Below are 17580 nucleotides of genomic sequence, written 5' to 3' on the forward strand. Positions count from 1 at the left end.
TTTCCACTGTTTCATCCCAGTCACAGGTGTACGCATCCTGTCAGTGCAAAGGAAGGAACAGGGCCACGACAGCATCAACTCAGAGAAGTTTAAGCTGACATAGACTTTCACCTTAAACCTAAAACCTAAGATTAAACCATGAATATTTCCCCATGAAAGCCACTGAATCCTTATCTTTCCCTGACTGCATTATCAAGAGACAGTCACTCATTTGAGAAGATATATATCTTAGAAACAGCCAGTCATTTAATTATGAAGGAAATATGGTTAAAGCTCAATATTAGCAAGCCTGTCTGTACCAACCATCTCAAGGCATGTTACCAGTCCTTGACTTGGGAATAAAAGAAGTCTTGCCTCTTCATTAATGGAGTTCCTTCTCACCCTTATTACTTGAGCATGAAAACAGCAGTGGCAGACTGCAGCAGAAGGACCAGCTTAAATTATCCCCATGCCACTGCTTCCCTCATTCCCTCTAGCTGCACTGTCCTGCTTTGAAGTGTGTCAGGGAACCGATTTCTTGAGGCATTTTTTTCCCCTAAGCCAGCATAAAGATCTGGGAACATGAGTTCCTTACATTGGCAATCCTACACAGAAAGGGCACAGCGGAATCAGCTGCAAGGTGAAAACCAAATCAAAATTGAAAAAGACAAACAGACTACTCCCAGACATCACCAGATAAATCCTCATGAAGATGCGTTTCAGTTACTACGGCCATTTCTATATTACAACTTCAGACAGACAGAACACCAATGGATACCATGACAAGACTATCCAGATGTTTGGCAAATCAGACTGCCTTAAAGGAAAATCAGACATCTACAGGTACCACTATCAATATTTACTAGGTCTTTAATTTTTAATTTTTTTTTAAACAAATAAAGGCCATAGCTCCACACTGCACCCATTTAATCTCCTCCTAAGAGTAAATGTAATAAATGTGGCTTTTCACTAAATGCGGGCAGTCCATGTCATGCTCCTGTCACATACATGCATGTAGCCACAAGAGTGCAAAAATTAGCATAGGGAAAAACAGTTACAGGAAATACATTTTGTTTTCAAGCAAGAGTCGGCACATTACAAACTCAGCAAATGAAGTATTGTGAGTTTTAAAAGACATTCAATCAATGAGTTGCTACTAACATCTTCTAGAGTGCAGGCAGGTTAAGATTTTAAGAAAGTTGACATAGGCAGGTATGGATTTACTAGGAGCTGTGGGAGATTTTTCCCCTCTCTCCCCCTTAGCACCAGCCACTGCAAAGTGAAGCAATGCACACAGCCTGTGTTCTCCTATCTTCTATTTAAACAGGAGATGGCATCTGCCCTCCCCCAAAACACACAAAATCCTCTAGCAAAAACCCTACATGCTGCTTCTGTGTTAGCATATATTATGGAACAGCTTTCAAAAAAACCAACCAAACAAACAAACAAAACAAAAAACCAATACAATGCAGTTTTCATATAAAGTTTCCAGCTTTGCCCCATAGCATAAAGAGTCTCGTTTCAATCATACACACCTCGAGGTATAGGACATTAATAAAAGGCAAGCCTGCTGAATGGCTGTGTTCTTAATAGGAAAGAAGCAATTGCATCATGCAACACAGGAGCTGGCAAGCTACAGACTCCTGATTTTAGCCTTCAAACTCAGCAAAAATATCCACCCAGCTGCTCTTCAGAGAGATTTCTGGGATCCCCAGAAGCTTTATATTTTTCATTCTTAGGTTGTGTTCCAGCAGTTCCATTTTCATACACAGTTTTCTTTGGCAAACTCTATTACCACATTACCACAAACTCCCACTTCAAGTCTGAAACGTATAGACTTTTCTTCCATGTACCATTAGTTGTAAACATAAGTGCTCACAATTTAAATTTATCATATGAAGTTTCCTGCAGAGCGTCTATTTTTAAAGCCCCTCAATAACTAACATCAGCAAATTACAACAGAGATTCTGCCAAGGGTGAGCTTCAGGGCACTCCTAGGTGTTGACAGAAAGTCTGAAGTTTTGAAATGCTACTTTTATTTTTGGTGTTGTAGAGTAGGAAAATGGGCAAAGTACAAAAAACACTTAAGTCTTGAAAAGCTTAAAGAGCCTAGAAATGGGAACAGTCACCTGTGCCTCTACAGCCAAGTTTAGAGGGATGGAAGAAGGCAGAGGAGTAGGGAAGCTTCCTTCTGATCGTTTCTTTAAAAAATACATCCCACATCTAAAGCCCAAAGAGGTGCAAAGTTAGCTTCTCAATATATATATACCTTCTGGCAAAACATCTTTTTAGCATAGGGTGAAATCCCTGAGGATGCCATGGATGTGTCCAGATCAACGTAACTTCCTCCCTGAGTTAGGTACAACCATCTACCCATCTGCTGCACTTTCTTGCAAGGCCAGAATAGAGTTCAAAGTTAAAATTAAGCCCAACAATGAGAGCAATGACTAGCGTCTCCCTTGGCCTCCGTCCTCCAACACAACAACCCACTTGGCATTGCTGCCTATGGGCCAGCAAAAGCAAATAACCACCTTAGTACATGAAAAGTCATGAAATTAGAGCAAGGAAATCCCAAAGCATGTTAGCATAACAAGAGGCCAGGAAAAGGCTGGAAAGGCTGAGAAAAACTGGGTAAAAGTTAATCTAAAGAAAATATTTTTGTTGCATGAAAATCCAGCAAGGCTTAAGAACTGCATACAGTGCTCCAAGAACTAAAGAGCATGGATATCCTTATGCGACATTAGGGACGTTGACAAAGGATAGCTCAGGGTTATATGCGGTGTTTGAAGTTTCTGTGACTTTTACACTTATAATTCTTCAGACCTTTTCAGATTTGAAGCAACAGAACTATTTGGATTTTTTATTAAACTGTATAAAGTGAACTTCTCTTACTTCATAGGGGAATTACAAAGCAAGTGCAATAATATGTACTTATAGTAATTAATCTACTAGTAACACATTCTTCAGAGACTACTGGTTAAGATGACCTTTTAACATTTGTTTTAGAAACTCTTTAAATGATTATGGCAATATATTTTTATTTAGCATTTCAGAATAAGTATACTAAAGCTTTTAAGACTGCATTTCTGCAGAAGAGTAGGGACTGGAACATAGACATGTGCAGGAACAGCCAACTTCAGAGCTTTCCTACATTTTCCAGTTAGTGCTTTCCTAACACAGAATGCACCTGTAAAGCAGGTAGCAGAAAATGCAGAGTGATATATAAGCCAGATAAATAAGCAGCTACCAGCATAATCTATTGCCTGAGACCTCATTTTGAAGCTAAAAAAAATTAAATAAGTCCGACATTTGCATGTTGCTCTGTTTTGGCTGTCTGTTCCCTTTCCCTTCCTAGATTAGAGTACTTTTTTAAGCCAGTAGCAGCCAGTTGGTGTAATTAAAAGCTACACATACAGCTCATTTGGTTGCATAAGTCTTTGAAAAACATGTAAAACAACTACAGCCCATTACGTAGATATAAATCTGAAAAACAACTGCAGCCTTAGACCTGTCCCCTCCAGCTTTAGAAAGCCTGGTTCTAGCCCGACCCATGAGAGGCACGCTTCCCTTGTGCTCCCTGCCAGCTCAGATAAGACGAATGCAAGGAGCAGCCACAGCATTCGTCACATGGAAGTGGGGCACTGGGTTCTGCCTCCACGTGAGCCAAGCTGCAGCTGTTTCAAGCCAGGCATACAAAAATTTCCAACCATCTAGGCTATGCTCTGATCAAAGCAACTGACAATCTTCTTGAAACCTGGCCAGGTCTGGTAAAATCTGGGTATTCGGCAATTCTGCGAATGGAGCTGCTTTACAGGGAATTCCAGTGGCTGCCTGATGCTGCATTACAGGTTTGGCCAATCCTACCCATGAGCAGGAGTGGAACAGGCGGCTCACAGGCTATCTGAACATGTGTACAGGGGCCCTTCAGAAGGTAACTTGCTTTCTTCTGAGATGACAGCCCTACTAATAGATAACGAAATGCAATAGTTTATTAAGAATAGCCATCCTATCAGTCTGTGTGAAAAAGCAAGTATAAAACAGAAGATGCAAGCTGGCTCCCAGAAGAAATACAGACCGATTGTTTCCCCTTTGAACTCTAGCTATCATCTGCAGGAAGTCCTGTACATGTAAGATGCAAAACCCGTGGGATGTTTCTCAATGCTCAAAGAACTTTATATGAAATAGGGAGTTTGTTCTTTAAATAAGTGGAATTTATTTGTTTTACAATATAGGAAATCACTAAAGAGAGAAAGTAAAAAGCTTCAGTTTTTCAGAAGTGAAGTTTAGGATGTTTGTAATTGAAATCAAACTAAAGAGCATTAATTTCTGTCTCTTCAGAAGATGACCTCTTCACTTTTTTTTTAATAACATGAAGGTATAAAAATATTAAAATGTCTTAGAAAAATTTGCTTCACAAATGCATATAATAGAACTTGAATGTTGTTGATTTCAAGTCCTGTCAAAAATATAGCTAAAAACTAAAAATTGGATCATGGTGCATCTCCAAGTCTAAGTGAGGGGTCATGTACTCAAAACCATCAGAAATGGTCTACACAGAGTTTCAGTCAAGAGTCAGGAACAAACCACTGACATGAATTCCACTCCACGGATCTAATTTAAAAGTCTGCATGATTCTCAATACAGTAATGTTTGCATGAAATGTGGATTTTTTTCATGTATTGCCAAATTATAAAATCAAATTAAGTATTGCTCCTCCATTATGGAGATACGAGCATTTCCTCTCACTGTACATTAACAATTGGCTCATACTGAATGTAATAGAAAGTTAATTAGCCCAATTTACTATCCTGGCAGACGATGGTTTTGCCCAACCATGCCCAGATGTTTCATTAACATTTCTAAGAGTTAGACTAAAGTGGAAAGTAATTTTTCAGGAAATTTAATATCAACATCTTAATTGAATTATATTCATAACAATGCTGCAGGGGAGAGGAGAAACAAAAAGGAACAATCAGGATTTGAACCTGAAAAGAACTTCAGGAAAGTTTTGGAGAAACAAAAGCTTTTACACTCAAATCTCCCATGGAAACAAACTTTACAAGAAATTTTGGAATAAGAACCAGATTTCAGCCATCTGTTGGCTAGAGATAAAACACAGGTGGAGATTACTGTGGTCGTCTTTATTTTGTCCATGCTCTGAAACCTAGACATTGTTGTGACCATCTGGACCACCATAAATTAAATATTGTGATAAAAGTAAATAAAATTATTTTCTGTCAGGGATCATATCAGGTCACTGGAACATCAATGAACTCCATTCCTGGAGAGGTGACAATCCTCAGACTAGACCTGTCTTGCAGCTCCTATTCTGGTACAATTTTCAAAAGACAATATGCTAGTATGCTTTTCTACTTAAGTGTTTGGGCAATTTTAAGAGATGACACAGTCTGTGCAAAAGAAACATCTTCTAGAGCATGGTGTTAGACTGAGGACCCCCAACACATGCACAAGAAAATAATGTAGAGACTGATTGAATTTCAAAGGTCTCCTAGAGGATTTATAGCAATGTGGAATCAAGAAAGGGAGGATGCTAATCAATTCTTCCATTTCATAGTCTAGTAAGTCTGTATTCTTCCAATAGCTTCCTTTAAGATAAATATTATTACGTACAAGGAAAGACTCTCTCTCAAAAGGTATTTAAAACCTGATTTACTTTTTGAACACTGATGTCCTTCATGCCACTCACCCCACCTCATTATACAATAAAATCCAAAAGAAAGAATAGAAAAATGAATATTACGTGCATGATAAATATAAAGGATTTGGGGTTGGAATATGCTCCAAAATTTATTTTCAGCTCAGCCTCCAAGGCATGAACATTCTGGTTCAAATGAAAATATACAATTTCTACTAAATGCTATTGACAATACTTTTGTGAAAGAGTCCTTAAAAAGTGCATTTGTAGAAGTTTCTAAAGCTTTTTTGTACAATTGTCAGACTCATTTTATGAAACAACAGATTCAATTGCAGTTAAAAAAATTTACGGAGACCTATTGCTTCATTTAATAGCCATAAGCATTTAATTCTAGTTCAGTACCTTGCAGAAACATACAAACATAGCAGTGATGGACTGGCACACAGACAAAATAACTTTAGGACAAGGAAGTGCTGCCATTTATACATTTGTATTGGGTCTGGCTGAGATGGAGTTAACTTTCCCCATAGCAGCCCTCATAGTGCTGTGCTCTGTATCGGCAGCTAGAACGGTGTGGATAACACACCAGGGTTTTGGCTACTGCTGAGCAGTGCTCCCACAGCATCAAGGCTCTCTCTCCAACATTCCCCCCCCCACCAGCAGGCTGGGGTGGGCAAGATCTTGGGAGGGGACAGAGCCAGGACAGCTGACCCAAACTGACCAAAGGGGTATTCCATACCATATGACGTCTGCTCAGCAATAAAAGCTAGGGGGAGGAGGAGGAAGGGGGGGCATTCGTTATTTATGTTTGTCTTCTGGAGTAACCGCTACACGTACTGAAGCCCTGCTTCCCGGGAAGTGGCCGGACATTGCCTGCTGATGGGAAGCAGAGAATAAAATCTTTTGGTTTCCTTTGCTTTCACGCACGACTTTTGCTTTATTAAACTGCCCTTATCTCGACCCACGAGCCTTTCGTTATATTTTCTCTCCCCTGTCCAGCTGAGGAGGGGAGTGAGGGAGCGGCTTTGGTGGGCACCTGGCAGCCAGCCAGGGTCAACCCACCACAACATTGTGAATCCTTTCCAAAATCCCCCCCCCCCCCCCCCCCCCCAATAATAGCAGCAGCTTCTTTAAATGACAGCCCATTTGAACACTTGCTCTTGTGGAAAGTGCAGTACATGAATGAATCCTATTCCCTCCTGAAAAGGCCCTCTTTGAAAAGCCTTTTTTGTTAGTTTAAGTGGGATTTAAATGATCAAATTCCAGATTGGAAAGCACTGTTTTGTTGTTTAAGGAAGCTAGACAAAAAAAAAAAACCAACAACCCAAACCAAAAACCAAACCAAAACAAACAAAAAACCCCAATCTGGCAGAATAAGACTACAATGGCAGTCAGATTTCCAGATAGGTTCTATTACAAGTGTGCTTGGCAATTGTCTGTGCAGTTTAAGTGGGAGCAACAATGGGGCTGTGTCAACTTATGCCAAGGGTGGATTTGCTCTAAGGCCTTAAAATTGATTTATTGTTTATAGAAAGTACTGAGTCAGAGGCAGGGTGGTGGTGTGGAAAGTCAGGCAAGTCTTAAAAACCTAATTTCATTTCTTTGACAATATTAATTTTTTTTTTTTTTTTAAGAGGTACTGCTGGAGAGTTAAACCTCCTGATGAAAATCTGTAAATATTACCTCTAAGAAATTTACTGGTACCTAGACCTCATTAATTTAAGCTTCTCTATTTTATTGCATGTGGGCAAACCACAAAGAAAAGGACCTATAGGACAGAGGCAAAAGAGGACACAGGTGAAATTTAGGTGGTTACGTCCAAAACTGAGCCAGAGCTGGAGCACACTCTAGCCAGACTCAGTAGAATGATGCATACAGTACTCAACAGGACAAATACAGAAAATCCTGGGTTTTGGTCTCTGTTCCTCTCAGTTCAAGCATTTTATATTAAGAAGCCATTTGATTATAAAACAAAAACTTAGAAGTACCCCTTTAAGCATGAAAAATTAGAGTCCTCTCCACCTTCTGTTTAAAATAATGTACTATATTACTATGCTTCAAATAAAGATCTGGGCAGTATCAAGAATTTTGTTTGAAGGGTTATTAACAAAAAGAATGAAAAAAGAAGAGATCTTAAAAGAAACATGTCACACCTTAAGGGAACAGGCAATGACAGGCCTAACAAACCTGTACTGCAACATGTAATTGTTTCTCCTTTTTTGCTTTCAAGCACATTCCAAAGTCTTTAATCACATTATGCAAGTTGTTATATAATTGAATCCATCATGTTCTTCTGGTTAGTCACCTTCAGCCTAATTATGTAAAAAAATGCATCAATATATACTCACACGGATCAATAGACCACTCATCCAAAGAGCTCCCTTCCCACATGGCACTGCAGACCACCTTCTAAAACGTAACCAGTGAAGTCTGAGCACGATGGTGGCCAGTTGTCCCAAAAAGACCTCTCCAGATTGCTCTTTCCCAGCATGAGAGTCTCCCATGTTCCAGATGAGGTAGCTGACAAACTAGTACCATGCTTCTGCAGGACACTAACAGACCTCAGTGCTGGGCTACAGCAGGGTCTATGCCTCCAAGTAGAGCTTCTGAGACAGGGCAAAACAGCTATGTTAGGCACCCAGAATCACTGTGCAGGAATGAAGCCCTGGCATCGTACTGCAAACATAGGAGAAACAAGCTTACCTATACAAAAATGATGGCTGTACTTCATTTTGCATTTGAGAACATTGCTTAGACAACAGTATTTTGCTTAGACAACAGTATTTTGGTTTTAGAGCATGCATTCATGTGTACACATATGCACAGAAGCGTCCATACACACACTAAAAAAAGACTCTGAAGTGGGAAAAATGCAAACAAGACACTGCCCATTATTAATAAGCCATGCTGGAGTACATTTCTGGGTCATGATACTCTTTGGTAGCTATGTCTCTCCAGATCAGTGTCATTGTTTCTACACCTGTCAGTCTCTATCTTTCAAAACTGAGAAAACAGACCTGCTCAGGTTATTTCTAAGTTTCCCAAAGCACTGGAAACAGAATGAGAGTTGACAAACTGTATTTCTGTATCACAGCAATACTATTTTTCTTCATTCTCTCTCAAGCTTTCTTTTAAACCACTACACAGAAATACCTAAAAAAGTAAATGACAATTAAATGATTATACAGAACAAGCAAAAGCAGAGATCTTCATAGCATTAACTCACATTTGTTCCAAGCAATTAAAAGAAGTACTTGTATCTGCATTATTAGTAACTGCATCATTAATATAAATATATGGTCATCAACTTCTTTGTAGTTGCAAATAAAGAGGAAAAAAAGGGGAATTTTGTAGTGTATCCCTGTAATGCTGAAAATCATTGCACCAGATCCCTACAGTTACAACAATCCCATTTCTTAGAGTTAGGAGGCTTGTGCGTACTCATTGATAATTTCAGTCTTGATTGGTTCCCTAGAAAAAATTCATAGTATCAAATTATATATGAAACTTGCAAAATAGGTGTTACAGTTATGTTGACTGTAAAAACATGAGATGCTAGACATAGCTGTAATTCAGAAGATTCAATGGAAGTCATGCTTTGATTATGTTCAGAAGAAAAACACACGTATGTAACTTCTTTAAATTAAAAACATATTAAAGTGTGGAGAAAGCCCACTTGAAGTAATTAGAGGACTTGGACTTCTGCAGTAAGAAGTTGTAGGTCATTATGAGTCACTGCCATCATTCAGTTTCCTCAGATGCAGAACAGAAATAGAGCAGATGTAGGAAACAAACAGACCAAGCAAGAAACAGAGTGTGACTCAATAAATGTAACCCAGAGGTAATTCATTAGAACTTATTATTTGGTATAAACTGCCTTGTGCTGCCTCTCCCAAGACTAGAAACTGTTTTCCTTTTTCCCCATCTATCCAGAATTTTATGAAGGCTTTGGTTCTGTCACGGGATGCCTATTTCTCATTTATCCATTTAATCATCTTTCTATGCCATAAGAAAGTTAAGGATAGCAATCTCTTGGCTGTAATTTTCTTACTGGTATCTTTTATCTTCCACAATTCAAAATGTTCACAGGAGAACAAGAGGAAGAATAGAAGAAGAAAATGCTATATATGAAATATATTGAGACTGCAAAAGGAATCTCGTTCACTCAAAACTTTCATTGCCAAACTTCAATCAAAACAAGGAACAGTTGCACGAATCATTAGCATCTGCAAGATTTTAAAACCCAATCACCATAGTTTCAGTTCAAACTAACCCATTAGAAAATTTATCTTCATTTCTATGTCATTAAAATAATGTCCATGGGAAAAAATAGCCCCAAGGATTAATGCCTTTTGGAGCGCACAGTCTGCAGTGTGCCATGAAATTCCCAAGTCCCAAAATGCCCTGTCCTAAAATGGCCCCAATCTACCCAGCAATCCATCTTCAAGTTACTTCAATGGGTTTGTGATTCTGAAATGGAATTTTAAATGTAGAATTACAAATATAGACTACCAGAAAGAGGCTTTCCAGAATGTATTGTGCTTCAGGTGAAAAAGAAAACTTCATTTTCAGGATGGTCTCTGGTTCTTAATTCCTGTAAGTGGCATGCACATCCAAGGCTGTTTTTTCCCCCTCCCTTGTGCTTAAATCACAAGTTTAAGTTGGACTTACGCAGTTTTGCCCTCACTATCTTGTTTGGTGGCACTGGCTCCCTTTTTACCCAGCAATGAAGCCACTTTCTCAGGATCGCCATTCTCCACTGCCTGCAGCAGCCGATCATTGTTCTTATTCCACTCATTGGTCTGGGGTAAAAGAAAAAGAAGGGAGAAAGATTATTAGTACCAGCACTGTGCCCAGGCTCTCCTGAATGATCCTGCACACATTTATTACCATTGAAAGCTGAAACAAAAGCCCAACCCAAAGAAATGGCACAGAAAAAGCCACATAAAAGTTAAGTGTTTTCCACATTTAAACATTTAGGAACCTGAGAAAGAATTTGGCAGGAAAGAGCTAGCCAAGCTTGGGTTGGAAAGCCACTCCTGCACAGGGCACTGTCTGGTCAAGGTTAATGGAGTGAGGCAGAGCGCAGGAGAGAACTGATTGACTTGATTTATACCATCAGTATATGATTAGTCATTAAAAAGCGCACGATACTCAAGCCAAAAGAAGAGTGCTCACAACACCTTCAATGATCACCGTCGGGATAGTTCAAACTGTCAAAACTGCAGCTCCATCAGGCACAGACACACACTTTAGCAGCAGTTACCGACAGTAATTGTATTGACAGTTGTTGACTGTGTGGCTCCTCTAAGCTTCCTCTATGCACAGGTTATTTCCTCTGCAAACCTAGAGGTGATTCTATGGTTGCAAGATACTAATAAAGTAGTTACTATACACTTGGGACTGAAAGTGCCCAGTAAAAATCCTTCATCATTGGGATCACACACAGTGTGTTTAGTTGACAAATTGCTTTGAGTCCAAAGATAAACCTTCATATCAAAGCCCATTTTTTGTAGTTTAAGCTTGCATTACCTATTTTACACATTGTTTTCTCTGTCACAAAGTGAACATTTTCCTTTCCAGAGGAGAAGCACAAGAATTAAAAAAATGTTAAAAAAGGTATCGACTTTTTTCATCACCACCAAATCAGGATATTAAACCTCAGTTGTCTTTGAGATTACCAGTAAATGTCACACAAGAAATGACAACATATAACAAGAGGTAATAGTTCTACTTAGTACTTGTACACAGTGTTTTCCATGTGCAAAGACCTAAGCAAACATTAACTGGGCAACTGTGTTTCTTTATCTTTGGCACGAAGCCTACAGGAGATGATTTAAGTGACCTTGCATTGTTGCAAACCTACTGGAGACAGAGTTATGTTATCTCCACTGAAATCAGAACTGCAGGGAAGCTGAGTAGCAAATTGAAATTCTTGATAATTTCAAACTCAGCAACTCACTGTCTGAAAAGGAAAGGAATACTTAAAGACTGGCATCACAAACAATCACATGACAAAGACACTTAACACCACTACATCACAAGGTCATCGACGAAAGCCTGCATGTGCTGGACTTCCCAAGAGAGTCTTAAAAACAAGAACAATCCTTTTGTAGGGAATGCATTCACTAGACAAAACATCCCTCAAACTTAAAACAACAGACAATGGCTTTTCTCAAAAGAATGGCTTATCTGAAAACATTATAACTCAGGGGTCAGTGATAAGTGGGTAAGTAGCCTACACCTTTCCCTGCCCTCCATCCCCAATTTAGAGACTGTATTTGCCAGTAGCAAACTTGTGTGGTGGGAGTGGAAATCTCCCTTGCAGAGGGGCAAGATGTTGTTGAACTTATCAGAAACAGCTTGTCCAAGTCTGTGGCAGCAGGTCTCAGGACATTCAGAGCTTAGCAGATGCCAGAAGCTGCTGTCTCCAAGGCCCCTTTCAATTGCTGCAGCTCCAGCTCTTTTCTGTACCTTTCAAAATCTGCCCATGGCGCATATATGGCACCAGTGGCATTGCAAGCTGACCTCTGTTGCACTGCACTCCACTGAGGCAGCGCCCTGAAGGCCATGCCAAAAGATGCTATGTTCATTAACTTTACCACAAGTAAGGTCTTGACCTCTAATTAAAGTTGTCAAAAAAGCAAAATGTGACAATAGCTTTGAAAGTGATTCATAGCGATATTATCTAAATGTCACTAATTGCTACAACAGAAATAGTCTTTTCCAGCTTCACTTGGCCATCCACATTCCCTATTTTAGGTGACTGATGGCTAATAATATTAATTATTTTTACATAAGACAAAACATTTGCAGCTCACAGCGCTTACACATGCATTTCTTTAAAGGTGGAAACAGTAGCAGTAACCAACCTGTGAATATTTTACAACCAGAAGCATTAATCCATTGTCCTCTTGCTTCTTGTGCTACTGTGCCTAGTTGGAGTAACTGTCCACGCAAAGTGCATGAGGTCTGTTTGACATTGGAGACTGTATTTGTCAGACCATGAATTCCATTTGAACAGGAGATAAAAAGCACCATGGGGAAGGCAGGAAGCAGTTGGAGTGAATGAACAAGGAATGGTAACAAAAGACTAACAGTAGATTGCCAGTAAACCTTGATAATTACCCATTCATTGAGTAGCTTCTGTGGATAAAGAAGTGATTATTATCCAAGCAAACCATTTTTTCATGCTGAACCCCAGAATAATGCAACTGAACAGCAAGTCACTCGGCAGGGTGCTTCTATCAGCCAGTGAGGCTGCCCGGAAAGTTTCCTGGCAAAAGGGGACTACGAGCTGTGAAATGAAAGGGTCTTTCACCAGCAGAGAAGGGGAAAGGTGACCTGACTGAAATGGTCATCTGAGACTGCAAGTTTGGGGGGGGGGGGAAGTTGTAGAAAAATGTTAGTGTGGCCTTTGCTTAAATGATGACTAGAATTTGTAGCAGGCTGTGAGCTGTGCTCCAAGAACACTCAAGAGGGCAATGAAAATGTAAAGAAATGCATTTAAGAGTTTGCTGTTTTGCTGAGATATTTGTGTTTCTTGTAAGTTTCTTGGGTTTTGTGGGGGTTTTTTTGACAAACCTGTGTTTGCTTTCACGATTTCAGTCAGGCTTTAAATGCAGAGTAGCCATACAGTCAGAATAGGGAATCTGCACAGTTAATAAAGCAGAGATAAGTGGCCTCTTCATAACAACTGTGAGATTTCATTTCTGTAAGAGTAAGAAAGTGAAGAGGCTGAGCCCAGAACTCTGCAAGGGAGGCGAAGAGAGCATAACACAGTCCACAGACCAAGGAATACGGTTGGCCCACATCTAGTGAGCTTAAAGGCACGTAGCGGAGTAATGCATGGGTTGGGAGGCACACAGTTCACAAATGCTGCTCATTTCACTTCCTAATAAAGGCCACGATGTATTTTTCCTTCAGATACTACTTTTAAGCCTTTTAACAAGATAAAAGAAATCAATCTTTGCATTTGAGGATGTCATGGTTTAACCCCAGTCAGCAACTCAGCACCACGCAGCCGTTTCCCCCTCCCCCTCCCAGTGGGGTGAGGAGGAGGAAAGCAAAGGAAAAAAAAGTAAAACTCGTGGCTTGAGATAAGAACAGTTTAATAACTAAAGTAAAATATAATACTAACAATAGTAATAATGAAATATAATAATAATAGTAATGAAAAGGAATGCAACAAAAAGAAGGGGGGGGGGGAGAAAAAACCCAGTGATGCACAAAGCAATTGCTCACCACCCGCTGACTGATGCCAGAGCAGCGATCCGCCCTTCCCGGCCAACTCCCCCCAGTTTATATACTGGGCATGACATTCCATGGTATGGAATAGCCCTTTGGCTAGCTGGGGTCAGCTGCCCTGGCCATGCTCCCTCCCAGCTTCTTGCACACCTGCTTGCTGGCAGAGCATGGGAGACTGGAAAGTCCTTGGCTTAAGATAAGTGCTCCTTAGCAACAACTAAACCATCAGCATGTTATCAACATCATTCTCACACTAAATCCAAAACACAGCACTGTACCAGCTACTAAAAAGAAAGTTAACTCTGTCCCAGCCGAAACCAGGACAGAGGAACAGTGAGATTTCCTGTTAACATCACATCTAGGTACATCAGGGCTTCTATATTCTTTTAAGCAATTACTGCTGTTTTCAAGTAATCAATTTCATTCCAGTGGAGATAAAGGAAAAGTGATGAGCAAAAAGCTCACATGCGAGGCATTAGAACAAAATAAGAAAAACTACATCTAAATCATTAGTAACATACAGCCAGAGCACTGGCAATATGTCCAACTACTGCCCATTGTTTATCACCTCGCACATCACCAATACAGCAACTGGAGATTTATCTTTACTTTCAGATAGTGAAGGATGTAGCAGTAACCACACCACATGCAACCGATCATTTTCAATAAGACAGAAGAAAGTAAAGCCAAGAATTAATTGTGTATATTTGTATAAATGAAACAATGTTTATCTTAACACAGGGGAAAAAAAAAAACACACAAGGGAGTTTTTAAAAATAAAAAAGCCAAATCAATCCTGTTTGAAGTGACCATCTCCCATCGTTCTGCCTTTTCTCATAGTTCTAAAGATTTGAGCTACAATGAACTCAGATGATTGTTCTTCTCATCTTGAAATTACTGAGTAAATGTCACTAAAACCAAAATACATCTAATAGACTACTGTTTACTGCTGTACACATGGCAGCTCTTCCCTTCAAAAAAAATCCATGGGGTGTCAAAACACAGACTTAAAAAATCCCCACACTTCTCAAATGGTTATCCAAGGACCACCAAGAATCCTCAGGTTTTCCTTACGCTTAAAAATAAAAATATATAAACAAGAAACTGATCATCAGCATGAGACACATGGAAAAGACTGCTTTCTAACAAAGTTTTAAGACTGAAGAACTACTGAATCAACAGATTTTAGCTATGTATCAAGGTCAAATTGCAACTCACATAAGGGACATCTAGCCTTTCAAGTTTTCAGGATTTCTGCTGCACAACTGCTTCACAGTCAGTTGGGAAAAAGAGAAATCATGAGATTTAAAGTGAAATTGGCTGGACAATCTAATCTCACCTTTTATCTAGTAAGTATATTTCAGTGATAAGCAGGCTGTAAGATACAGGGACAATGCCAACTATGCAAGCAAAGTTTGTTTATTCAGCTATTGTGTTGACTATCTTGCATTCTGCAATACTGTGTTAGACACAATGGTCTGTGAGGATCAGAGTGTGCCTAATGACCAGGGCATACATCTGAACTCTCTGGTTAGAGACAGTGACAGAACAGCCTGTCAACTTTCAACATTCAATGCCATACACATACCACTTAGTGGATTGTTTTTAAATTCAGCACCACTTATTTCTTGGTATGAGTATCTGAGCTGACTACATCTACCCAGATTTTTAGTAACACCCTCCAGTTTCTGTTGATTAGTAAATTTAGTCAGAGAACACAGATACTTGATGGATCTTCTTGTTTCCAGATGGGCAAATGGACATCCACCCTGCTGGAACCCACTCAACTGCAATGTTACCTCACTTATTAGGACTGGCACTTTGTAGACCCATGGCTCCATCTTTCCTCCTGTCTACTGCTAAACCTCTCTAAACATTGCTTATCTTGCTACTTCTGCATAGTAAGCTGGTTTTCATTAATTTTAGAGCTGTTGCCCTTTTCTCCTCCCCATTATTCTGCAAAGGGGAACAGAGACACAAAGGCTAATTATGAAGTCTGCAGACAAGAACAAAAATTTAACACCAAGCAGAATTGCACATAGTCCAGAATTACATGAATTGATCAGTGTTACCACTGCTGTAAGATGTATTCATAAGGTACCAGCCACCATGGCACCTTATTTTTGTATTACAAATATCCACGTGATATCACAACTCACAATGAAAGCTGTTTCCTTTTTTTTTTCTACTAGCAAGACTAAAGTAGATTACTTGACAAAGCTCCACCATCTTAATACTCTCCACAAGCACCAGAAAACATCTTAGATGGTTGTTTTTAAATCCACTTCACATTATTTTTTATACCTACTAGAATGCCATTGTAGGAAGCAATACAATTTTAAAATTTGTAACAAAATATACATTAAAATCTCAAAACTATTCAGAGTAGAAAAACAGTCTATTTATAGTTGAATTTGTCATTCTTGTAAAGGACACATCCACTGTTACTGGGTTATAACCTTCTATTCTGAAGCCCATGACGCAGCCAAACAAAACACAGTGCATACAGAAACAAATCCCTGTTCCAAGAAACTATTTTGTTTGGAGTCTTCAAGGGCTCAACTCAATCTCTAAAAGTACTTCATGACTACAAAAGAAGTCAAAAAAGTTTCACTATCTGTCTGATCTTCATGAGGCCACTGACAGATGTTTGTGCCATGGATTGACCTCTAGATCTAATATTTGTCAGTCTCTAAAATCAAATATTAAAGCAGCAAGCTAAGTTTAGTCGCTTTTACTTCCATGGGTGCAATGAAGGATAATACAAGAGTCATAGGAAAGTTATACCTAAGATATATTCCCAGTTGGACTTCAGAAATTGGGAAAGCAAGCAATTGCTTTGCATGAAAATAAAATCTGCTTCAGCAGCCAGAGAAGAGCACGTGAGATTTCACACCACCACATCTTCCCACGTTGTTTATCCTCCACATCACATGCACTGAGAATCAGACAAGTCTTTTATGCATCAGACTCTCTGTATGCGGAACATCAACTGCCCACACATGGCAGGCCTTAAGTAAAAGGACAGAAAGAGCAAGCAGGCACTCACCCTGGTTCCTTCCCTTGGGCCTCATCTACAGAAGGAGCTCCATTTCTCTACAGGGATGAATAATAACACACACAGCCCTATGCAGATTTTCTGTTCAGCAGGCATTGATGGCCTCACCTTTCATCTGATCAGGGCCACAGCTGGTACATTATCCTCCAGGCAGCCTGTGGAAACTCAGCTACTGCTGCCCCAAGCTAGTGCTGGGGTTTAACTCTTGCCTGTTTGAACAGTGATTGAGCTATCTGCCATCTGCCACTACCACCCCAGCTCAGTATTAATGGACCAGTCTACAAAAAGAGCCCTCTCGTTCTCATCTGAATATTCTTATCCATGTGTGATTTACTAGAGCACTAAGCGCTATCGCTACAGTGCTATCGCTAATTTGGATACCCTGCATCTCACCAAACATGCTATTCACACAAGATGACAGAAGTCACAGACACCTTTTTTTTTTTCCTTAAAGATTCACTTGGCTCCTATTAATTACTTCTAGGCTGGACTATATTTGCATGCAACAATCATCAAGTTACTCTTCTCTTATCAGACATAAGTGCTGCCAACGGTTTGACTGTTGTAGTATTGATCCCCCTCTGCGAGGAATACTGTTGCTGCTACATTGAGAAACCCTACTTAGGGTTGCCTAGCTTAT

At 39.6% G+C, this 17580-nt stretch overlaps 1 protein-coding gene across 1 annotated transcript in view; it reads right to left on the reverse strand.

The window, feature by feature from the left end:
* LOC127028067 (ankycorbin-like) overlaps nucleotides 1-17580 on the reverse strand; it is a 59848-nt gene that overhangs the window by 34258 nt on the left and 8010 nt on the right. The window contains exon 2 of the mRNA XM_050913893.1: nucleotides 10307-10437. Coding sequence (XP_050769850.1) covers nucleotides 10307-10437 — 131 coding nt within the window. The remainder of the gene's footprint in view (nucleotides 1-10306; nucleotides 10438-17580) is intronic.

The sequence above is a fragment of the Gymnogyps californianus genome, unplaced genomic scaffold (assembly GCF_018139145.2).
Source record: "Gymnogyps californianus isolate 813 unplaced genomic scaffold, ASM1813914v2 HiC_scaffold_163, whole genome shotgun sequence".
NCBI classification, from domain to species: Eukaryota; Metazoa; Chordata; class Aves; order Accipitriformes; family Cathartidae; genus Gymnogyps; species Gymnogyps californianus.